The 24,372-nt window shown below is 44.4% G+C and overlaps 1 protein-coding gene across 1 annotated transcript; it reads left to right on the forward strand.

Moving 5' to 3' along the window:
* Nucleotides 1-9,872: 9,872 nt before the first annotated feature.
* SSR3 (signal sequence receptor subunit 3) lies at nt 9,873-17,773 on the forward strand. Its single transcript, XM_077488102.1, has 5 exons — nt 9,873-10,091; nt 12,754-12,880; nt 13,522-13,620; nt 14,561-14,692; nt 17,598-17,773. Exons 1-5 carry the CDS (start codon nt 9,959-9,961, stop codon nt 17,662-17,664), a joined length of 558 nt encoding a protein of 185 aa, XP_077344228.1. The 5' UTR covers nt 9,873-9,958; the 3' UTR covers nt 17,665-17,773.
* Nucleotides 17,774-24,372: the final 6,599 nt, after the last annotated feature.

Consider the following 24,372-nt stretch of genomic DNA (forward strand, 5'->3'; position numbering starts at 1 on the left):
CGCTCCGTTCCTTCCCTATTGGCCATAACTGAGGGCCAATGAAAGGCAACTAGGAGAGGCAAGCTTCATGGGACATGTAGTCCCAAAAAGATCGGCAGCCCATTTTCCACAGGGAGGAGGCTACAGCTCGATCAAGAGAGAGATTGAAAGACTGCAGCCTGGAAAAAAGCTGAGGGAGAGAGTTCTACAGGACGAAGAACGAGGAGTCACGAGAGAGCCACTCTGTCCAGCGCCACCAGAGATAGTCACGCTGCCCAACACCACCAGAGAGAGAGAGACTGAGCCACTACCAGGGTACAGACATGATACACTACTGAACAGTGTCGCCCCCGGGGAACCCAGAGTGAACGATCGTCCAGCCAGAGTGATCACTGCTGTAGTTTTGCTGGGTCTGTTAAGAGGGCCTGTTGGCAGGGCTCAAGTCCTGTGGGAACGCATGGGAACGGAGTTCCTGTACTTTTTCCACAACAGGAACTCAGTTCCCGCTAGAAGCCGTGTCCTGCAAGACTTTGAAGTATGCAAGCTGTGTGGCAGGTGCTACACCAGCAGCTGCCGACACAGCTCGCAATAGTAAGTGCCGCACACCTGACCATTCAGGCATTGCCAGTAGGGGGCCCCATGACAGCTTCCACTTCAATCTACCTGTCAATCACAGCTATCTGACGGGTAGATCAGGTCTAGATCTAGCTGACGGGTAGATCAGCTATTCTGCTCACAGGACATGCAGGGAGAGAGGTGAGCTGAGGGAGGAACACGAGTTTGGGGTGGTAAGCTGAGCACAATACCTGGCAAAGTTTAATGCCAGGAGGGAAGTTTATGTGGAAATATGTGAAGGGTTGGAATAGCCACCAGTGTGTGTTGGAGCCCTGCAGAGTTTGCAGCCCCCCCAAGCAGGAACACATCATTATCTCCCCAAGCATTCTGTCCAGATAAGGTGCTGTTTATTTATGACCTTTCTGTTTAACCCTGTGCTATCCAAACTCTGTTCAATGAAAAGTGTAAACTCACCACATAAACACTCTATATACAAAATAACATTCCCCAATAAAGATCAGAGCATGATGTTCACATTTGCATGGAAGCACAATTGAATGAGTGCTGATTATTCAGAGAATTACCGTATTTATGTTTATTGAGGATTTTTTCTTTATGTACTAACACAGTTAAGCTTCATAAACATAATACGAAAATTGGATGAAAAATATCACTTTTGAAGCGTTCGTGCATATGAGCGTATCATTTTTTATTTTATTTTTTGGTGGGGGAATGGATCTTGGGTAGGAGTTCCCACACTTTTTTCCCCAGGACTTGACCCCTGCCTGTTGGCCATTATCCATTACTTATCCTAGGGACTGTACTACGTCTGCAGTCTCTGACCATAATAATGTGATAATGACATTGTTGAAAAGGGGCGGTGCATGGGTGACTCTAAAATGATGCCCCCCCCCCGAAAAAAGTTCTGCAGACGCCATGGCTTGGCTTTTTTTTTTCCTCACGCTGTCAGCGTGAGGAGAAAAAAAACAATTACCGAGCTTTTGTTTGCATCATGTGATCAGTTGTCATTGGCTGATAGCTGATCACATGGTAAGGGGCCGGGATCAGTGATCACCCGAGTCTCAGTGACTCAGTGATCACAGCGCGCCCTGGGTGCACGCAGGGAGAGTGCACAGGGGAGGCACTTCAGGTCCGTGCTGTGGCCGTCATTCAGCTATAGCGCGGATGTCAAGTGGCTAAACCCAAAAACAAAAATGGAATACATTGCAGCTTACCAATTATTATATATGGTGGCTGCATTTATTTTCTTTTTTGAGGCTTTTTACCTTTATTACACACAGTCAGTCTGCGGGAAAGAGAGTGTTATGCCGCGTACACACGATCGGACAATCCCCCCGTGTGTGGGCTCCGGCTGACTTTTTGTTCCCAAAAGTCTGGCGGACTTAGGAAGAAGTTTTGCCTCAAAATTGTCCACCAGACTTGGCAGTTCGGCAGACGATCCGCCAGTCTGTGTGCTAGTCTGCTGGACTTTTGAAATGAACAGACTTGCCCACACACCACACACAGAGAAAAGTCAGTTCATTTTGAATGTGACTCCAGGTAGCCGGGACTAGCGAAGAAAGTCAATGTCGCCGCCTTCATCGGCAAGATTGACACCTCGCTGACCCTGTCACCTGGTATGGACTTAAAGGGGAAGCCCTATGCTGAAAAAACGCAGTGGGGGTCCCCCCAAAGTCCATATCAAACCCTTATCTGAGCACGTAGCCTGGCCAGTCAGGAAAGGGGATGGGGACAAGCGAGGGGCTTTGGGGAAGGGGGGCCCTGCAGCCCCTCCACTCCAAAGCACCTTGTCCCCATGTTGATGATACCGGCCCCCCCACCCTATATGAATGAGTATTGGGGTACCATGTACCCCTACCCATTCACCTGGTTAAAAAAAGTGTAAATAAAAAAACACAACACATGTTTTTTAAAATCATTTATTGGACAGCTTCGGTGGTCTTCCGTCTTGGGGGGTCTTCTCGCCGGACTTATGCTCTTTTGCTAGCTTTCTTCTTCGTCGCTGCCGCTGACAGGGGGTCTTCTTCCAACTTCGGGGGTCTTGTCCCCCTCTTCGAGGGTCTTGTCCCCCTCTTCAGTTCTTCTTGATGGGCCTCCACTATCTTCTTATAGCTCTTTTACTAGCGGTGGCCCAGTCTTCTGTCGCCGCCTTCTCTTCTTCCGACTTCGGGGGTCTTGTCCCCCTCTTCGGTTCTTCTTGCCGGGCCCCTGCTTTCTTCTTCCAGCTCTTTTACTAGCATTGGCCTAGTCTTCTGTCACTGCCGCTTTCTCTTCTTCTTCCTTGAGATGTTGACTCAACGCTCTCTCTGGCCGCAATGACAGGGACGCGTTGTGCGCCGACTTATATAGGGACAAGGACAAGGGTCACCGGGTGATTTCACATGGTGACCCTATCCCCTTATGATGTCACAGTCCAGTCCCGGAGGATGCTGGGACTGTGACATCATAAGGGGCGGAGTCACCATGTGGCATCACCTGGTGACCCCGCCCCTTGTCCCTATATAAGTAGCAAAAAATAGCAAAAAAATGGTCTGGTCATAAAGGGGGGTAAATCTTCAGAGCTCAAGTGATTATGGTAGTCTTTGTAATGTAGAACATTTTATACCTGGCCAGTAAACATGCCCATACCTCCCAACTTTTTTAGATGGGAGTGAGGGACACCTATTAGCCTAAGGGACACCTATTAGCAAAAGTATGTAGGCATAGGACACAACCCCTGCAACACCCTCTTAAAGGAGAATGAATTATACAAAAAATAGTTAAACCCACAAGTAATTTGAAATTTACAAATGCAGCAATTAAAAAAAACTGGATGAAAGGTTTAGCACTTGGAAACACTTTTAGAAGGATGAATAGTGCATTTTATATACAACTATATAAATCAGACCAAAATGAGGAGGAAAGAGGGACAGAGGAACATTGTTCTAAATCAGGGACAGTCCCTCGAAATCAGGGACAGCTGGGATCTATGATATAGATGAAAATGGAAGGAAAGAAACTTTACCTTCATCAAATGGAGGACAGTCAGGGCTTTGTTCAGTTCAAAATGCATAACCAGCTAAGGGCTGCACAGGAATACAAGAGCTGCACTTTGCCCAAAAGATGCTAGTTTGACATGCCTATCATAGAGGATAGAGAAGCCAACCCTAGGCATTAAGTTCCCAAAATATGCCTAATGCCCTGTACACGCGATAGAATTTTTCCGACAACAAAATCCATGTTTTTTTTTCCCGACGGATGTTGGTTCAAACTTGTCTTGCATACACACGGTCACACAAATCTTGTCGGAAATTCAGAACGTAAAGAATGCGATCACGTAAAACACGTACAACAAGACGAGAAAAATTAAGTTCAATAGCCAGTGCTGCTCTTCTGCTTGATTCCGAGCATGCGTGGAATTGTGTACACACGATCAGAGTTTACAAGAACGGATTTTGTTGTCGGAAAATTTCAGATCCAGATCTCAAACTTTGTGTGTCGGAAATTCTGATGGAAAATGTCTGATGGAGCCCACACACGGTCGGAATTTCCAACAACAAGCTCCCATGGAACAATTTCCATCGGCAAATCCTATCAGGTGTACAGGGCATTAGAATCACAAGTCTCGTTGTGCTCTGGATTTCCAGGTATTTGTTTTAATTAATGTAGCTATTATTCACAAAATAGCCAGCTGCAGTCACTGTGCACATACTCTTTGGCCACCAGATGTCAGTTGAACTGCACATAAATACATAGTTATTGCACAGAGAAAGAGTGATGTTTATATATAGCTTGAAGACCCCTTAAAAGAAACGTAATGAGAAAAATATAGAGGCTATTACATTTTAGTTTTTTTATTTGAATTCTGCATCTTTTTTTTTTTCAAAAATAATGGCACACAAACTAAATAAATGAAAAAAGAAAACAAGTTTGCAAACCAACAGTTAAGCCCCATACACACTATCAGATTTTCTGCTGATTTTTGTCTTCAGATTTACCAAAACCATGTAGTGCAAAGGCCTGCCTGACTGGATACACATTGAAACTCCTAAGGTTTGACCTCATATTATATGGTTTTGGTAAATCTGAAGATAAAAATCAGCAGAAAATCTGATAGTGTGTATGAGGCTTTAGGCTGCTTTCACACTGAGGCGCTTTACAGCCGAAAAAGTGCTAAAAATAGCACCTGCAAAGCGCCCTGAAACAGCTGCTGCTATGTCTCGGTGCAGTGTGGGGCGGTGCGCTTGCAGGGTGGTCAAAAAAGTCTTGCAAGCCGCATCTTTGGAGCGCTGTAGGAGCGGTGTATTTACCGCTCCTAAAACGCCCCTTCCCATTGAAAACGATGGGGCAGCGCTGCAAACCCACCTGCAAAGCGCCGCTTTGCAGGCAGTTTTAACGCTAGTGGGGGTTAAAGCTGCCCCGCTAGTGTGTTCCAAAAACTGCTTCAACTGCCTAGAAACAACTACAAACGACCCTGTGTACATGTACTCATATGGTAACAGAGGAGAGTTCAGGGGCAGGGCCATCTTTAGCGCAGGGCAAACGGGGCACTTGCCCTGGGCCCAATGTTTGTAGGGGGGCCCGCACTGCTACCCGCGAAATTGGGGCCCTAATGAAGGTTTTGCAGAGAGCGCAGAGGACACGGGACGGGAGGCTGTATTCCCGTGCTAGCCAGCTGAGAGGGGGCGGGGTCGGGAGCTCCACTGACGCTCTGACCCCGCCCCCGTACAGCCTGTATGCTCAGAACAGAGCGGCTGTAGTGAGAGCCAGTGATCGGAGTGGGAGCATCAGTGGAGCTCCTGGCCCCGCCCCCGGACCTCTGTATTCCCCAGCCAGTATAGAGGGGGCGGGGCCGGGAGCTCCACTGACGCTCCCACTCCGATCACTGGCTCTCACTACAGCCGCTCTGTTCCGAGCATACAGGCTGCACAGGGGCGGGGTCAGTGCGTCAGTGGAGCTCCCGCCCCTGCCCCCTCTCAGCTGGCTAGCGCAGGAATATAGCCTCCCGTGTCCTCTGTGCACTCTGCAAAACCTTCATTTGGGGCCCCAATTCACGGGTAACAGGGCCCCCCTACAAAGCATCAGTGGATCTCCCGGCTGTTGTAGTGAGATCAGAAAATGGAAGCCCCGCCCACACACCTCTAAATGTATGTAGTGTGTTTGGCTGCTCAGGTATGTCCTTGCACCCATAAAATGCCTGACTGCTTAAACCCTGAGCTGTGTTATTCAACTGTCAAGCTGTGCGTTGCTAAAAGTTATCTGACCATCACCTCGATTGTCTCCTGCAGTATGTCCGCAGTCTCTGATTGTCTCCTGCAGTATGTCCGCAGTCTTTGATTGTCTCCTGCAGTATGTCCGCAGTCTTTGATTGTCTCCTGCAGTATGTCCGCAGTCTTTGATTGTCTCCTGCAGTATGTCCGCAGTCTTTGATGGTCTCCTGAAGTATGTCCGCAGTCTCTGATTGTCCCCTGCAGTATGTCCGCAGTCTCTGATTGTCCCCTGCAGTATGTCCGCAGTCTCTTATGGTCCCCTGCAGTATGTCCGCAGTCTCTTATTGTCTCCTGCAGTATGTCCGCAGTCTCTGATTGTCTCCTGCAGTATGTCCACAGTCTCTGATTGTCTCCTGCAGTATGTCCGCAGTCTCTGATTGTCTCCTGCAGTATGTACGCAGTCTCTTATTGTCTCCTGCAGTATGTCCGCAGTCTCTGATTGTCTCCTGCAGTATGTCCGCAGTCTCTTATTGTCTTATACAGTATGTCCGCAGTCTCTGATTGTCTCCTGTAGTATGTCTGCAGTCTCTGAACCTCTCCTGTAGTATGTCTGCACTCTCTGACACTCTCCTGTAGTATGTGTATTAATGTGCCCCTTTACTTGCTCAATTATTTAGGATTGCTCCACTGCTCAGTGAGAGGTAATGATGTGTATTAGCCTGTAGCAACCAATCAGCGAACAGTAGTGATCTGCTTTAATCTCTAGCAGCCAATCAGTAAGTGGTAATGATGTGCATTAACCTTTAGCAACCAATCGGCAAGCAGAAATTATGTGTTGTAACCTCTAGCAACCACCCAGCGAGCAGTAAGGATAGGCTGTAACCTCTGGCAAACAATTGCAATCACTGCGTGATCTGCTGCAGTAAACTGATTTTGAGTTTACTTGCTATTTTTTGTATGTCTCAGAATGGAGGGGGGGGGGGGGCCCAAAAAAATGTTTGCCCAGGGCCCAATCAAAATTAAAGACGGCCCTGTTCAGGGGCAGCTGAAAAAAACGCCCAACTGCTCCTAAACGTCCATTTATCAGCAGCAGTGTACATGAGGCCGTGTTGGCGGATAATCCGACTGTGTGTGGTATGCATCGGACTGATTCCGTCGGAATATCCGTCGGACCCAATTTTCCAACTTGCTGGAAAAATTTCCCGACCAACTGGGCCGATCGGACACACTCCGATCATGTGTAGAGAATTTTGATCGGACCAAATGCCACGCATGCTCACATTCAAATTCCTACATCAAAGCTATTGGCTACTAGCCTGAATGTAGTCCCATCGTAACGAAATTACGTCATCATGTTCTGAAAGATCGGATTTTTCGACAACTTAGTCCGACCGTGTGTATGCAACAGTTTCGGACAAGATCCGACGGACAAAATCCGACGCATTTGGTTGTCGAAATCTCCGACCGTGTGTACAGGGGCTTAGACAAGTTGCTGTTTTTCCACAACACCGACAAGCGTGTACACTCCGGTACACGATATTATGAGTGGACATTGATAGTCTGCCCCATACTAACTAAAAACAAGATGGTGACAACTTTTTCCTCCATAGCCACTGTTCTGTTAAAACAGCAAACTCTTCATGTACCGGAGTGCACACACTTGCCGGTGTTGTGTCAAAACAGCAACTCGTCTAAATCTCCAATTACTGATGATTTACAGAAACCAGAAGTGACGTGATTGGAGATCTCGATTAATTAGCTATTTAGACAGAACACCGGTTCCCACCTGAGTTGCACAGTAATGTGGTCTGCATTCCTATGTGATTTCTATGCGACTCAGAACCATGCAATTTTCAGCTGTCATTTGAATCAGCTTAGGCCCCTTTCACACCAGCGGACCGTTCAGATCTGCCTGTCAGTTTTTCAGGCAGATCTGAACGGGATCTTCATGTACCTCTATGGAGTGAGGGATGTCAGCGGAGGCATGTCCGCTGACATCCGATCAGCCCCGATCTCTGCTAAAACCAGACGGATGAAAACCCTATTTTTCATCCGGCTGGTGGATTGGATCGGATGAATACGGAAAAATGTCGGCACCGCAGCTGATGTGTCCATCGGCTGTCAGGGGCTGCTGCCGTCATTGCCATTTTGGCTTCAGGGCCGGGTCCCTACTGCTCATGTGTGAAGTGGGCTGCGCTCTCCTAATGGCCTGACATTACGGGTTGGAGGAGGGGGCCGGACTCCTGACGTACCTCGCCAAGTCTGACGGAAGTGGGGACAGGGACCTGTCAGAAGCAGGTACTTACTCCCCCCCCCCCCCCCGGAAAGGTGCCAAAAGTGGCACGGGGGGGGGGGGGGGAACAGATAAGTGGAAATTCCACTTTTGGGTGGAACTCCACCTTAATACAGTACACCCTGCAGGTGCACTGTCAGTGTAGAGAATAGTTTATTATGGCCCCTCCCACTACAATCTGATCACACCCACAATTCGCCCAGGCACGTGTATTGCACCCACATCATTCCTGTGCTGGTAATGGCCAAGGCTTTGCCTTTTATGTCTTGTCTGGTGTTCGAAAAGTCTGTGACCACATATTTCAAGCTGTGTTAACCACTTGCCGACCAGCCGCCATCATTATACTGTGGCAGGTTGGCTCATTCCCAGAAATCGCCATAGCTATACGTCGGCCCTTTAAACAGCTATAGCATGCACACACGTACCCGCTGCAAGGTGGGGCACTGATGTGCGTGGCCAGTGTCCACAATGTCCGCTGGCCATGCGCAATCACTCCACAGAGAGGCAGAGTGGGGATCTGTCAATGTAAACAGATTCTTGTTCTGTTAGGGGAGTAGAGAGTGATTGTCTGTTCCTAGTGATTGAGAACAGCGATCTGTCTCCTCCTCTAGTCGGTCCCACAGTTAGAAACACCTCCAAGGGAACACATTTAACCCCTTGATCACCCCTAGTATTAACCCCTTCCCTGCCAGTGACATTAAGGCCCCTTTCACATGTGTGGACGGTTCAGATCCACATGTCAGTTTTTTAGGCGATCTGAACGTTCGCTCCATACAGCTCTATGGAGCGACGGATGTCAGCAGTGACATGTCTGCTGACATCCGATCTGTCCCACAAAATCCAGACGGATGGAAACCCTATTTTCCATCTGTCTGGCGGATCGGATGAAAACGGACAGGCGGTCCGTAATCATCCTATCCCCCCATAGAGTAGAGTGGACTCTCTGACAGGTCTGTCCCTGCGATCCCTGCTGAGCAAGCGGATGCTAAATACAGACAGCCCCATCTGATAGGGGCCTTACAGTATACAGTAATCAGTGCATTTTTATAGCACTGATTGCTGTATAAATGTCTCTGGTCCCCAAAAAAATGTCAAAAGTGTCCGATCTGTCTGCTGCAATGTCGCAGTCCAAGTAAAAATCGCTGATCAACGCCATTATTAGTAAAAAAAATAAAAATACCATAAACCTATCCCCTATTTTGTAGACTCTAGAACTTTTGTGCAAACCAATCAATATACACCTATATTGGCCTAAACTGATGAAGAAATTTTTTTTTTTTGGGGGGGGGGGGGCTATTTATTATAGCAAAAAGTAAAACATATATATTATTATTGTCTTTATTTTGTATATAGTGAAAAAAAATAAAAACCTGCAGAGGTGACCAAATACCACCAAAAGAAAGCTCTATTTGTGGGAGAAAAAGGATGCCAATTTTGTTTGGGTAAAACATTGCACGACCGCGCAATTGTCAAAGCGTCGCAGTGCAGAATCGCAAAAAATAACCTGGTCATTAAGAAGAAAAATCTTCCAGTCCTTAACTGGTTATAATGAAAGGTTGGCACGGCCAGGAGGTCGCCCCCTTATTTCATTGTAAATATCTGGTAACCTTTCGGCCGCTTGACACATTGTAATGCCACCGAGCACCAATGTCCTCTCCTATCTGATGCTACGAATGACTAGAGCTGGCCAATGTGAAGACCAAGCACAAACCACGCCCCCAGCACCGGCCCAGGTGTACGGAAGTAAATGGCTGTGGTTGGCATACGTAGTAATGTTTCCCTCCGCCCTTGTTGTGGGACTTCCGGTTCCGGTGTCTTAATGCTGACGAATCAGTAGAAGGTATTTGCTGACGGCAGCCGAGGAGGGTCATTCAGTGTAAGACGTGTCGCTTTCCTCTCTGTACCTCCTTTCTCTCCGGCCATGGCTCCCAAAGGCAGCAACAAGCAGCAGTCCGAGGAGGACCTACTACTGCAGGATTTCAGCCGCAACCTGTCCGCCAAATCCTCCGCACTCTTCTATGGGAACGCCTTTATCGTGTCCGCCATCCCTATCTGTAAGTGTTTGCCCGGCCTCCCTCACAGCCCATTCATCCTGCAGACGTGGCGGAGGGGCGCACTGCGCCCCTCTGTATGTGTGCCCTCCTTCTGTCATCGCCTTCCCTCTGTGTTTGGGCTGATTGTAGGAGAAATGTCACCGCTGACATGCATCTAAAGCCATGGGTAGTGTTAGGGGATAGATTATGTTTTCTTCTTCTTGGGGAGATTTACCTTCCCTTCCTGTCACAAAGACACAATGGGAAGGAAGTGGAAATCTCTCCATAGTGTCCCCATTGGGGGATTTTCCCTCTATTCCTGTTCTGGTGACAACACAAAATATTGGATGTGCCCATCACTAGTAGTCTCTGTGACAATGACCACCAGGACAGTGAGTGACACTGCCCAATGGGGACACAGATGGGCACAAAAAACATGGCATAAGGTCTGAGCCTTACCCCTCCATCCAAAACATAGAAAGAAATCAATGTATAACAGCTGCAGCTCTGATAATTTAGGCTTTTTACCGGATTTCAGGCATTTAGCCCTCGTTTACATTGCATTATGTGATTTGACCGCTCAAATCACATGACAAGTTGCACCCTATTGTTGGCAGTGGCCATGTTGAAATCAGTGCGACACAGACTTTGCGGTACTGCGTCAAGTTGAAATGTGGGGAGAGACTCTGTTGACTAGAGGAGGGGTGCAGTGGCTGGTCCATCTATAACGTGTTACATGTTATACCCTGAATATGGTTGTAACATGTTATAAAAGGTGAACCTGTCTTTTAGGCCCCTCTCACACTGGGGTGCATCAGCGCTAAAAATAGCGCATGCAAAGCGCCCTGAAACAGCCACTGCTGTCTCTCCAATGTGAAAGCCCAGAGGGCTTTCACATTGGAGCGGTATGCTGGCAGGATGCCATAAAAAGTCCTGCTAGCAGCATCTTTGGAGTGGTGGTGTATACTCTGCTCCTAAACCACTCCTGCCCATTGCAATCAATGGGGCAGCGCAGCTATACCGCTGGCATAGTGCTGCTGCAGTGGTGCTTTGCAGGCAGTTTTAACCCCTTTTTTGCCTGCTAGCGGGGGGTTAAAACCGCCCTCGGGCAGCCAAATTGCGCTCTAAATCAATGGTAAAGCGTCGCTAAAAATAGCGCCATTTTTACCGCCAACGCCGTTCCCGCCCCAGCGTGAAAGGGGCCTTTGGCTCCTTTCACCTCTTGGTCATTTTGGGAATCGCAGCAGAACTTCTGACTGCAATCTCAAAACGCACTACGATTGCAAAATCCAGGGTCAGATGCCATCATTTTCAATGGCACCTAAAATGTGGTGTTTTGCTGCGATTGTTGAGCCAAATTGCATCGCGTGAAGCTTGGCGCCCAGAAGAACCCCCTGCTCCTTTTTGACAGACGAGCTTCACAGAATGCAATTTACCACACAATAAATCACAGCAATGCCATGTTTTATGTGCAACTTAACATTGGCATCTAAACCTGTATTTTGAGATCGTGGGCAGAATCGCATCAATCCCAGAACCCCTAGGTGTGAAACTGTGTATGGAGCCTAAGGCTGGAGTCACACCTATGCATTTTTAGTGCTTTTTGCAGATTTGCACTACAGAACGTGTTCCATAGGAAACCATGGTAAATGGACTGTAGTACAAATCTGCAAAATGCAGAAAGCACTAAAAAGGCATAGGTGTGAATCCAGCCTAAAAGCAGTATACTCCTCTCTACATTCCAGCATTGCTTTCCTTGCTGGCTGCTGTCATATTGCATTTCTGAGTTTTCTGACCTCTTGATTGGCCAGCAGGGGATGATGTCAGTTATGCCAGGAATGCACTGTAAGCTGCACATGTACATCGCAGTGTATGCTCAGTAGAAAACTGCAAGCTAGTTTTGTATTATTGCAGAAGAGACCCAGCATGTCTACTTCAATGAGAAGCTGCCTTCTCAGTTGTCAAAAACTCAGGTTTAGTTCCATTTCAAGGCTCCTTTCACACTGGTGATCTGATCAGGTCCGCCTGTCAGTTTTTCGGGTGGACCTGATCGGAAGGTTCATGCATTCCTTTGGACAGGTAGGTGTAAACTGACCAAGTCCATTTTCTCCCAGCTGCCCATAGAGCTGAGTGGGCCCTGTCCGTGGCTGCAATGCAGAATCTGAAGTGTCATTTGCCCACTCCAGCAGGGGATCTGTCAGTTGATCCACTACTGCTCAGAGCAGAAATCCGCACCATGTGAATGGGGCCTTACTGAATAATGATATGCACAGCTGTTTCAGAGTTAATAAATGCCTCCAATTCACAAAGCATTTACACAGGGTTAAGAATCTTAATTGTCCCCCAACTTCAAACTGAATTGCTAAAAATAAGGTTCCTTATCTGGTTGTTACCCTTGTGAGGTTTCCCTAGGAGTCCTTTGAGCTGTCTGCACTTTACCTAGGGGCGGCCATTCATAGGCAGTACAGCAAGCTATAAATCAGACCCTTCACTGACCAATTCTGTGTGTTGAGAAATAAGGCTTGTTAGGTTATGTCCAGCCTTCTGGGCACCACTGCGTTGTCTTTAGGAACACATACTCATAAACTGTCACAGATTTTTCTATAGCTTATAGTTCTGGTGATGGTTTGATATTGTGTGTAATGTCTGCCTGAGCAATGTTCTCTTTATTTTTCTATTACAGGGTTGTACTGGAGAATTTGGCACATGGATCTGGTACAATCAGCTGTACTGTACAGTGTCATGACCCTCGTCAGCACATACCTTGTGGCCTTTGCCTATAAGAATGTGAAATTTGTTCTCAAACACAAGTAAGTATTTTTTTTTTATTCGTTTTTTTTAAAGATCCACCAACACCCCTCCTAGATTTCCTGCATAGGTGGAAATTAAAGAGGAAATAAATCCTCTTTCATTCCCTGCAAAGGTAAAGCATAGTGGACTACTATGCATCGCAAACGTGTATCCTGCCATTGTAAAATGTTCAAAAAATTGGCATTTGTCAGCCTTGCTGATCTAGCTGTTTCACTATTGTTAAACACGTTGTGGCTACCAATTGGTAGTGACTTCTCTTTGAAAGGGGGAGGGCACAGGGTTACATCATATTAATGCTCACACTTTGTAGCTTCCATATCCAGAGTACTGCAAACACTCAAATTCCTTCTCTATCAACTGAACTAACAGCCACATGCATTTTTTTTTTCCCAGGAACTAGAGCAGACTGTAAAGCAATGAAATTGCAGGAAATAGAGCCTGCACATATAATGAGCAAATATGGTTGCCCTCATGCACATAAAGTATGCATTCACAAACTACAAAACAAACAAGATTTTTAAACTGTACACACTGATCTGATTACTTTCACTAAATCAGAGTCTAGTTCCATTGTACTGTTTTACAAGACATGTAATTTGATTTTTGTTTTTAAATTTGCTTTGAATTTCTTTTGGCACAGGGTGGCACAGAAACGAGAGGATGCTGTCTCCAGAGAGGTGACACGCAAGCTGTCTGAGGCTGACAATAGGAAGATGTCCCGTAAGGAAAAGGATGAGAGGTAAAGAGAACATCAGCTAACATTCTTTTTATATTCAGCTTTACTGAAGCATAAGGTAATGGGATCTGGTTTATCTATAGAAAGGCTACATCTTTTAAGAACCAAACAAAACTGGTGTCACAGACCCACCAGTAAAGAAAGGGATTATGAGTAGTAATGGAAAACCTAAAATGTAACTGTTTGATTACTGTGGTACCAGCCATGTAAATTTTTCTACTGGTGTGCCCATTTGGGTTACAATATGTAGGGTATACAACAGGACAATTGGGTCAGAGAATTGGAGTGTGTATGTATGTATCGTGGCCTACCTCATATGTGCTTTACCTGTGGCCTTCCAGCTGTTGCGAAACTACAAGTCCCGGCATGCTTGTTGTAATGCCTCATGGGATTAGTAGTTCCTTAACTTTTGTAAAGAACACAGGTTGAGCACGCCTGGCCTAACTAAATATCAAGGAAAACGTAAAATAAAACAAATGCCACTGTAAAAATATAAACTTTGACCTGCCTTAAAAGCGGACATTGTCCGTCAGTAGGGCAGCGGAGGGTATCCATAGTTTATTTGCGTGTAAATGTTTTTATTATACGGTCTTGCCCCATTGGGGAGCTTGGGTGAAATATCAGGGGTCTAACCAGATCCCAGATGTCTCATGTTTGGGACAGAGATTCCACAGTCCCTTTTTTCTGCAGCTCCCACTGCACTGGACAGTGCTCTGTGCCTGGCAGCGTCCTGTTTAGTATGCTTCAGTTGTGAATGAACAGTCAGTAATTGGTACACTTCCCCTGCAGGAGAGGTGAGGAGGAGGGGCCCGGCAGTGCTGCATGGATGGGGGGGGGGGTGCGCAATATTACCACATACAAAAAATGTCTACCATGTAGTAATCACTTATGATACTATCAAATGTGGACAAGCTTTTTTAAGAAATTGTTTTATTTGATTCAGGATTCTTTGGAAGAAAAATGAAGTTGCTGACTATGAAGCCACCACCTTCTCCATCTTCTACAACAACGCTCTCTTCCTGGTCGTGGTCCTTGTTGCTTCCTTCTTTATACTGAAAAACCTAAATCCTACAGTGTATCCTTTTTTGGGGGAAAAAAGAAAGGGATTGTCCACATATAAGTGTGTGTGTGTTTGTTTGTTTGTTTGTTCTCAGGATTTAAATAGCGCCAGCAGTTTGCCCACAACATGAGGGCAGACGATACAGTTCAATGTGGAGGAATTGGAGGGCCCTGCTTGTTACAGCCTACAATCTGAAAGGGAGGGCCAAGTGATACAAATGATAACTGGGGGATGAGCTGATGGAGAGGATACAAATGTTCCAGAGGACGGGACGCCTTGGGAGAAGTCCTGGGGGCGAGCATGCGTAGAATTAAGAGAATGATTTGGTTGTGGATTTTATTTTTTTGAGACTAGGTTAGTGATGTATAAAAAAATGTAGCAAAAATTGCGTACAGCTGCACTTCCAATAATCCTTTTTATCGACGCTTCATATAAAAAGTGGGTTAGTCATTACTAATCACCTAACGCCACTGTCACACAGGCACAGCGAGTGAAGCCGCCGCCTCCTTCTCTCTGTTAATCTGGACAGTGAGGGAGGGGACCTTCTGTGCATGTGCCGTCGCGCTGATCTAAGGTACTGATTGGGGAGAGGCTGCCCTGAGGGGGTGTTTGCACTGCACTGAAGGCGAGGTTCTGTAACATGTAGGGAGGCTGTATAATGTAAAGGGGTCCAGAGGTGCAGGGTGCTGTTTAATTTAAAAGGGGTGCAGTTGTGGAGAGGGGCTACACAGTAACAAAGAGGTATTGAAGGATGCAGAGGTATGCAAGGGGCACAGTGGGGTGTTTTTACATTTTATTAACGTGGGGGGTGCCAGATATTGGATCCGTCCAGGGTGCCAAATGCTCTAGGTACGCCCCTGCGTAACTTTTTTTATATATATATATATATATATATATATATATAATGCCCAGCAAGCAAGCTGGGCTATTGTGTGAGTGGTGGTATTGACAGAGTAGCCTCTCCAACAGACACTGAGCTGTTGGTAAGATGGATGAACCTGGCAGCTGCATTTATGATGGACTGAAGGGGATCGCCTATGTAAAGGTAAAGCCGATGAGAGAGAGAGAGAGAGATGACCAGGGAGAGGATTGGAAGCTAAGGGGTGTGTTTTGGACATGATGCGAAGGTTGAGGCGGAAAGCTTTGAACACTGATTGGATGTGGGGCCGAAAGGAGAGTCCAGTATTACACCTAGCACCCTGGCATTTGGCATTAGGTTGATGGTTGTGCCATTGATATAAGTCAGTGGAAGGGGCATGTAGTGGAGGAATATATTTATGAGCTCTGCTTTGGATAGATTGAGTTTGAGGAAATAGTGTGATGCCCAGGTTGATATGCTTGGTATGGATAGTAAATTAGTGATGTATGAGCTGAGTAGTAGAGAGGTAAACTGAGTACACCAATATCCCACTGAGATTTTGACATGGTTTTTAATCTGAGGCTATCCATGGTTGAATCTTTTGCCAGAACATATTTGCTTGGCTTACTACATTTATATGATGAATGTCTAAATTTTACTCTGTTTTTTTTTTTTTTTTTTTTTTTTTTCCCCCTGCTCTTTTAGGAGTGAGGTTTTTTAAATCTATACTAGAAATATAAGCATAGTAAGTTTAATAGAAAAAAATATATTGAAGTATTAAAAATCATTTTAACCCCGGGGGATCGAGTGCACAGCTCACTTAATCCCATTCAAATCCATGCTGTCTTTGAGCAGCAAACTGACAGTTAACCCACCAGCCCCATCTACATGGATCAAAGGAGGTGGACATGTGAGTGACAGCTCTCATCTCTTATCTATTCCAGCAGGAGCCACTGGAGATCAGCTCTGTCACTCATCATAGCAAGGGAAAGGGGGCCAGTATGTGCCTAAGAAAAGTGAGTAAACAGCACTGGTAACTTGTAGTTCCTCGCTGCACTGCTCATTCACTCATGTAGCTGCTGTGGCTGTCAGATAAAGCATAGCTAGGCCGCAATCACACTTGACTTTTCTGAATGCGCGATTGCAACTTGCGAAGCCATTCATTGTTAATGGCACAGCCAAACACTGTTAGCAGGCGCACATCAAAAATCAGAAAAGGTTCTTTAACTTCTTTGGCGCATTTGTCACGTGAATAAGAATGCACAGGAAACATGCACCCCTAACAGGATTAGCTTTCACACTACACAAAATATGAATGGGGCCTAAAGTAAATGAGCTGCACTGTGTAATGCACAAACAATGTGCATTAAAGAGCTGGAACATGCGTTTCTTCTATACAAGATGTGAATGGGGCCTAAATGTTTTAGAGCTGGGTGCAGGCTCTTGCCCAAGTGTACAGCTGCTGGGGAGAGCAGAAGAGAGATGTGCGGCTGGGAGGGGAATGAAGAAGAGGACTGCGTTGGAACTCAAGTGAGGCTGCACACTGACAGCGGGAGCAGACTCGGTCTGTGTTTGAGTGTACAGTACAGTGAACCAATTTGCACTGCTAGTCTTGTATGTTGACCTGATGTTTGGGCATCCAGTCATGTAATCCATAGGCACATTACTCTGCAATAGAAGCAGGCAGAGGCATGGGTGATGGGGCTCCAAGGCTTTACTTCCCCTATGGAAATGCCCATATTTTGAGCTTCAGCCAGGGGTGGAGCTACTGACCAACGTGCCAACCAACTTCCAAATGACCGTACAGATCTAAATGGGACTGAGTGCCACATGCACTTTTTTATTTTGCTGGCTGGCAGGTCCATTCTTTTATTTTTGAAATATAAAAAATATGTATTAAATTATAAAATATTGCACATATGCAAATTAATTGTAGATTTGCCTTTTTTGACAGCTGTGTAATAGCAGTGTGTGTTTTGTGTGGGTGGGGTTTTTTTTTTTCTCTCCATTTTTGCTTTTCATTTGTTGTTGAATTAGTTTCCTTAAATTTCCCCCTCTCAGAAATTACATTTTGTCAATGAGTGTTTCTTCGGGTCTTATTGCTCTGCTTTCTACAGGATCAAAGTAAAGTCTCTGACTGACTGACTGGTGCAACAAACCTTTTTATGTAAATTTTTTTTTTTTTTTTTTTTTTTAAGTTTGTCACATGTACAATAAACATCAGTTTTGGATTTCTACTCTTATTGCCTTTTTGTATATCTCATCTCATCTCTTCAATGTTTTTGTGTAACTGATAATTCCATTTTGTTTTATACTTTGTATCATAAACCACAATCATTAGGCCCCTTTCACACTGGGGTGTCGACCGGTAAAGCGCCGCTATTTTTAGCGGCTCTTTACCGCCATTTTTGCAGGGGTTTTCGGCCGCTAGTGGGGCTCTTTTAACTGGTAGTAGCCGTAAGGGTTGAAACAACCCACAAAGCGCTGCTGCAGCGGCGCCCGTTCAGTTCATTGGGCAGGAGTGGTGTATACACTGCTCCAAAGATGCTGCTAGCAGGACTTTTATTTATTTACTTATTTATTTTTTCGTCTGGCCAGCCCTCTGCTCCAATGTGAAAGCCCTTGGCTTTCACACTGGTGAGATGGGAGAGGCTCTTTACAGGTGCTATTTCTAGCGCTGTAGCTCCTGTAAATCGCCTCAGTGTGAAAGGGGACTAAAAAAAAAAAAAAAAAAAAAAAAAAATGCATAATGTGCTCCTTTTATAAGAAGTAAGCTTGTGTGACTGGGTTGTCACCCTATAACGGGAAGGAATTGCTTAGATATTTTAATAAGTTGCAGCTTTAAAAATGTTAATTACTTTTGAAATTACATCAACGTTAAAAGCTTGAAATTTTAGTGATTGTAGGCTTTAATCATTTATGCAAGAAATATTTTAAAGCCCAACTCCAAGTAAGTAAAAAATGATCTCCTCTTGCAGTGGGGCTTTGTCTGTCCTGGAAGGATTAATTGCTCGTTTTATTTGTAGGGGGGGAATATACTGGCCCAATCATCCTCTCCCCAGCATCTGCACCCCAATGCTCCACCACTCTGGTAATCAAGACCAGAGCAGGGATACTGGATTGTGTGGGAGTGTCCCCTGCCCATGGGCATCAAGTAACTAACCTAAAAAAAAAAAAAAAAAAACATACGCTGCGCTATACCTAATAATAATCCCTGCCTTGATCTATAATTATAGATTCACAGGTGAGTAATAGTGCTGCATAAATAATAATAAACACACAGCTGGTATAAAGTGCAAGTGCAATCTGTGGCAAGCAAATAATACACACACAAATATAAACACACAACTGGGGGGTAGTGCAAATAGTGCCAGGACCACACTCAATAAATTTGATCAAAATATATAAACCTAACCGTGGTGCCACCATATACATATAACACATTTTAAAATTAAAACAAAGTGCTTAATGCATACCATACAAATTTGAGAGATAGATATATATATATATATATATATATTTTTTTTTTTTTCATGCACTTTTGAATACTGCATTGAGGAAACCTCTGATCCAGGGAAACAGCTGAAAACCCCATAGTGGTTCATATGCACGATTTGACTTGGTGTAAAACCTAGTCACATGCTCCAAGGTGAGCTTATTACCATAAGGCGTCTCGTGATTTCACCTATGCATAATTCAGAATCGCGGTTTGATGTAGAAGCATGTTAATTTGATCACTGGAGATGACATTGTTTTGCATCTATCTCGCCACCATCAGTACTTTGTTTCTCATCACAGCCAAAAAGGGCTGCTACAAAAGACTGTTTAATCTTTATATAGGGACAGTCATGATGTATGCACTTGCACCTTCTTTTTTTTTTTTTCTTTTTTTTTTTTTTTCTTCTCCCAGTTGTGTGTGCATTATTTGCTTGCCACAGATTGCACTTTATACCAGCTGTGTGTTTATTATTTATGCACTTTATTACTCACCTGTGCATCTATAATTATAGATCAAGGCACGGATTATTAGGTATAGGACCTATCTAGCACAGCGTATGTTATTTTAATTTGATTATGCACGTATGTATGAGACATGTTTAACGCTTGCAGCTTGATAGTGGTATATAGTTAGGAAGGAGCTTTTTAAGGCTCGCAAGATTTTTTATTTTATTTATTTTTTTGCAATTAAACCTGCTTCTCCTCTCCCCCTAGATGTATTATGTGTCCTTGTGCTAATGCCTTTTCTATTAGGAGAAATAATTTTTTGGCCATTCAACCCTCCGCTGTAATCTTCTGGTTCAGCAGAGGTTAATAGAACTAAGCTGTTGCTGGCTTATTAAGGCCTTCGCCTATGTGAATTAGATACTGCTTACACCGCATCCAGTTCGCATGACCTTTCAAAATACATTCATTTTAATGAGGCTGGTTCACATATCTGCAGTGCATTTGCACTCCGCATTGCACAAAAAATGTGTGCGTTTTCTAGGTAGTGCGGTTCAGTTCGGGTGCAAATTCAGGCCCATTATCTTCTACAGCCATGCATCTGATTCGCCGATGTATTCTGTTGTGAACAGGATAAAATACTGATGCAATCCTGAGCTGATACTGAAGTGATCGTTAGCTGATACTGATCAAAAACTGACATGAAACGCTGAACAACTGGGTTTTCTCTTCTCTGGGAAACCTGAGCTTCAATTCGCACCGCACATGTGTGAACCCAGCCTAAAAGTTTCTGACAATGCCCATCCTTTCCGCCAAGCTCTGCTATCCACTTAAGCCCCGGACTATTTTGCAGGCTAAAGACCAGAGCACTTTTTGCGATTCGTCACTGCGTCGCTTTAACTGACAATTGCGCGGTCATACAAAGTTGACGTCCGTCTTTTTTTTTTTTCCCTACAAATAGAGCTTTCTTTTGGTGGTATTTGATCACCCCTGCAGTCTTTATTTTTTGCACTATAAACAAAAAAGAGTGACAATTTTGAAAAAAAAAAACACTTTTTTTACATTTTGCTATAATAAATATCCCCCAAAAATATAAAAAAAACACCCCCCCCCCCCCCCCCTCAGTGTAGGCCGTATTATTCTACATATTCTTGGTAAAAAAAATATATATATATATATATATATATATATATATATATATATATATATATATATATATATATATATATATATATATATATATATATATATATATTGCAATAAGTGTTTAAGTGTTTACGGAGTACACCCCTCATTTTATTATCTTTTCATGTGATAACACTGAAGAAATTACACTTTGCTACAATGGAAAATGGTGAGTGTACAGCTTGTATAACAGTGTAAACTTGCTGTCCCCTCAAAATAACTCAACACACAGCCATTAATGTTTAAACCACTGGCAACAAAATTAACCACTTGCCGCCCGCCATATAGCAGAATTACGGCGGCAAAGTGGTTTCAATATCCTGACTGGGCGTGTCAGTCTGACACACCGCAACTACAATCTCGGTAAAGAGTCTGACGGAGACTCTTTACCACGGGATCAGCCATGTCCAATCACGGCTGATCGCAGTGTAAATAGGAAGAGACGGCGATCGGCTTTTCCTCACTCGCGTCTGTCAGACACGAGTAGAGGAGAGCCAATTGGCTGCTCCTCTGAACGGGGGGTGTCTGTGCTGATCGATTATCAGCACAGTCCCCCCTCCCCAATGATGCCCACACTGGACCACCAGAGATGCCAGTCAGTGCCCACAATTGATATCAATCAGTGCCCATAATGGGCATCGCTGATTGGCATGCATTGTTTGGCACTGGCATCCATCAGTACAATACTTTACACTACAATGCCACCTATCAGTGCCCAGCCGTGTCGCCTATCAGTGCCACTTCATTGGTGCCACCTCATCAGTGCAGCCCCATCAGTGAAGGAGAAAACTTACTTATTTACCATGTTTTGTAACTAAAACAAAAAAAAACTTTTTTTTTTTTTTTTCTAAATTTTCAGTTTTTTTTTTTTTTTTTCATTTGTTTAGCAGCAAATAAAAATCCCAGAGGCGATCAAATACCACCAAAAGAAATCTCTATTTGTGGGAACAAAATGATAAAAATGTTGTTTGGGTACAGTATAGCATGACCATGCAATTGTCATTTAAAGTGCGACAGCGCTGAAAGCTGAAAATTGGTCTGGGCAGGAAGGTGTATAAGTGCCCTGTATTGAAGTGGTTAAGTACACCCCTAACTGAAAACGTCCAAATTGGGCCCAAAGTGTCAATATTTTGTGTGGCCAATATTATTTTCCAGCACTGTCTTAACCCTCGTGGGCATGGAGTTCACCAGAGCTTCACAGGTTGCCACTGGAGTCCTCTTCTACATCTCCATGATGACATCATGGTGCTGGTGCATGTTAGAGACCTTGCGCTCATCCACCTTCCGTTTGAGGATGCCCCACAGATGCTCAATAGAGTTTAAGGCAGAAGAAATGCTTGGCCAGTCCATCACCTTTTTACCTTTTCAGCTTCTTTAGCAAGGCAGTGGTTGTCTTGGAGGTGTGTTTGGGGTTATCATGTTGGAATACTGCCCTGTGGCCCAGTCTCCAAAGGGAGGGGATCATGCTCTGCTTCAGTATGTCACAGTAAATGTTGGCATTCGTGGTTCCCTCCAAAAACTGTAGCTCCCCAGTGCTGGCAGCACTCATGCATCCCCAGGTCATGACACTCCCACCACCTTGCCTGACAGTGGGCAAGACACGCTGGTTTTTGTACTCCTCACTGGGTTAGCGAGCATTTGCGTGAGTACTTGTACTCGAGCAAATGCTCAGATGCTTGACCTGATACTTGGGCAGTCAGGGGTGATCGGTGCAGGGAGCTATAAGCACCATTTTTTGGGGTTTTTTTTTCCTCCCGGTATAGATGTCAATATAGTAGCAGCTGACAGCTGCTTCTCCTCTCCCCCCCCCCCATCGCACGATAACCCTCGATTGTCCCTGTGTTCCCCTCCATGCTCTGCTCCTTCTCTCCCCCTTTGTCCTGGATCTGTTTGGATGAAGAGCGGTGGAAGGAGCCGGTAAATCTGTCATTTACCGGCTCCTTCCTTTTACGAATGAACAGAATCAGGGACTCTGTCCATTCATAACTGAGCATCGTAAACTGTGTTTTACAATGCTTCAGTTTATGAATGGAGAGGAGCCGCTGTCTCCTGTCCATTCATCTCCAGTGCAGCTGAGGCTGCAGAGAAAGGGACTAGAGAATCTCTGTCCTTAGTCCCTTTCCCTGTCTCAAAGAGAGATGTCAGTGGTCTGTTAAGACCCCTGATATCTTGCCAAAGCACCTCAATAGGGCTGATTTAAGAAAAAAAAAAAGAATTTTAATATTTAAAAGGTTAAATTGTAAAAATAAAATAAACACAGTCTCCAACATGACTTGAATGTGTGATTGCCATCACTGCATGGGCTCAGGAATACTTTCCAAAATCACTGTCTGAACACAGTAAGCTGTGCCATCCAAAAATGTAAGGTAAAGCTCTAGCAGGCAAAGACGCTATATCTGACGTGAAAAACCCCTTTGTCTTTTTCCCCTGTGTCTATTGCAAAGTGTAAAAGTAGTGTGTGGAGCTTGCACATCTGGAAAGTCACCATCAATGTTGAAAGAACCATCCAGACAAAATCTTTTTTTCGGGGAAGGCCTTGCATATCTCAGCAGGACATTACTAAACCGTGTACTGCATCTATGACAACAGCATAGCTTCATAATAGAAGAGTCTAACTGGTCTTCCTGCAGTCCAGACCTTTCACCCATCTTGAAACGGCAAATATGACAAAGAATACCCAGAACTGTTAATTTGAATCATATATACAGCAAGAATGCGACAACATTCCTCTCCAAAATCTCCAGCAACTGTCTCTGTTCCCAGATAATTACAGAGTAGTGTTAAAAGAAGAGGGGATTCTACACTGTGGTGAACAGGGCCCTGTCTCAACTTTCTTGAGTTGTGTAGCTGCCTTTAATTTCAAAATTACCTTTTTTTTTCTATTAAAATGAAACAAGTTTAAACATGTTATATGTTTTATATTTTTGAATCTGATTAAAATATGGGCTTGTGAAATTTGCAAATCACTGAATTCTGTTTTTATGTAGATTTTGCACAGCGCCCCAAACTTTTTTGGAATTGGGATTATATGATTATTTTATATATATAATATATATATATATATATATATATATATATATATATATATATATATATATATATAATTAGTGCCTTGAAATTTTCCACATTTTGTCATGTTACAACCACAATACATAAATGTATTTTATTGGGATTGTATGTGATAGTGGCGCATAATTGTAAAGTGGAAGGAAAATGATAAATGGTTTTCAAATTTTTTTACAAATGGATATCTGAAAAGGGAGGCCTGTATTTGTATTAAGCTCTCCTGAGCCAATACTTTGTAGAATTACCTTTCCCTGCAATTACAGCTGCAAGTCTTTTTGGGATGTCTCTATCAGCTTTGCATGTCTAGAGAGTGACATTTTTGCCCATTCTTCTTTGAAAAATAGCACAAGCTCTGTCAGATTGGATGGAGAGTGTCTGTGAACAGAAATTTTCAAGTTTTGCCACAGATTCTCAATTGGATTTAGGTCTGGACTTTGGACCATTCTAACACATGAATATGCTTTGATCTAAACTATTCCATTGTAGCTCTAGCTGGAAATTTAGGGTTGTTGTCCTGCTGGAAGGTGAACCTATGCCCCAGTTTCAAGTCTTTTGCAGATTCTAACAGGTTTTCTTCTAAGATTGCCCTGTATTTGGCATCCATCTTCCCATGCACTCTGATCAGCTTCCCTGTCCCTGCTGA

The sequence above is a fragment of the Lithobates pipiens genome, unplaced genomic scaffold, assembly GCF_037356315.1.
Source record: "Lithobates pipiens isolate NorthernLeopardFrog02 unplaced genomic scaffold, aLitPip1_a1.2 Scaffold_18, whole genome shotgun sequence".
NCBI classification, from domain to species: Eukaryota; Metazoa; Chordata; class Amphibia; order Anura; family Ranidae; genus Lithobates; species Lithobates pipiens.

What these genes read in the sequence shown, in the direction of transcription:
- SSR3 (XM_077488102.1), top strand. Translation starts at nt 9,959, where the DNA reads ATGGCTCCCAAAGGCAGCAACAAGCAGCAGTCCGAGGAGGACCTACTA. An exon ending in AAATTTGTTCTCAAACACAA is followed by an intron (nt 12,881 to 13,521) that starts GTAAGTATTTTT and finishes CTTTTGGCACAG; the next exon opens with GGTGGCACAGAAACGAGAGG. An exon ending in AAAAACCTAAATCCTACAGT is followed by an intron (nt 14,693 to 17,597) that starts GTATCCTTTTTT and finishes TCCCCCTCTCAG; the next exon opens with AAATTACATTTTGTCAATGA.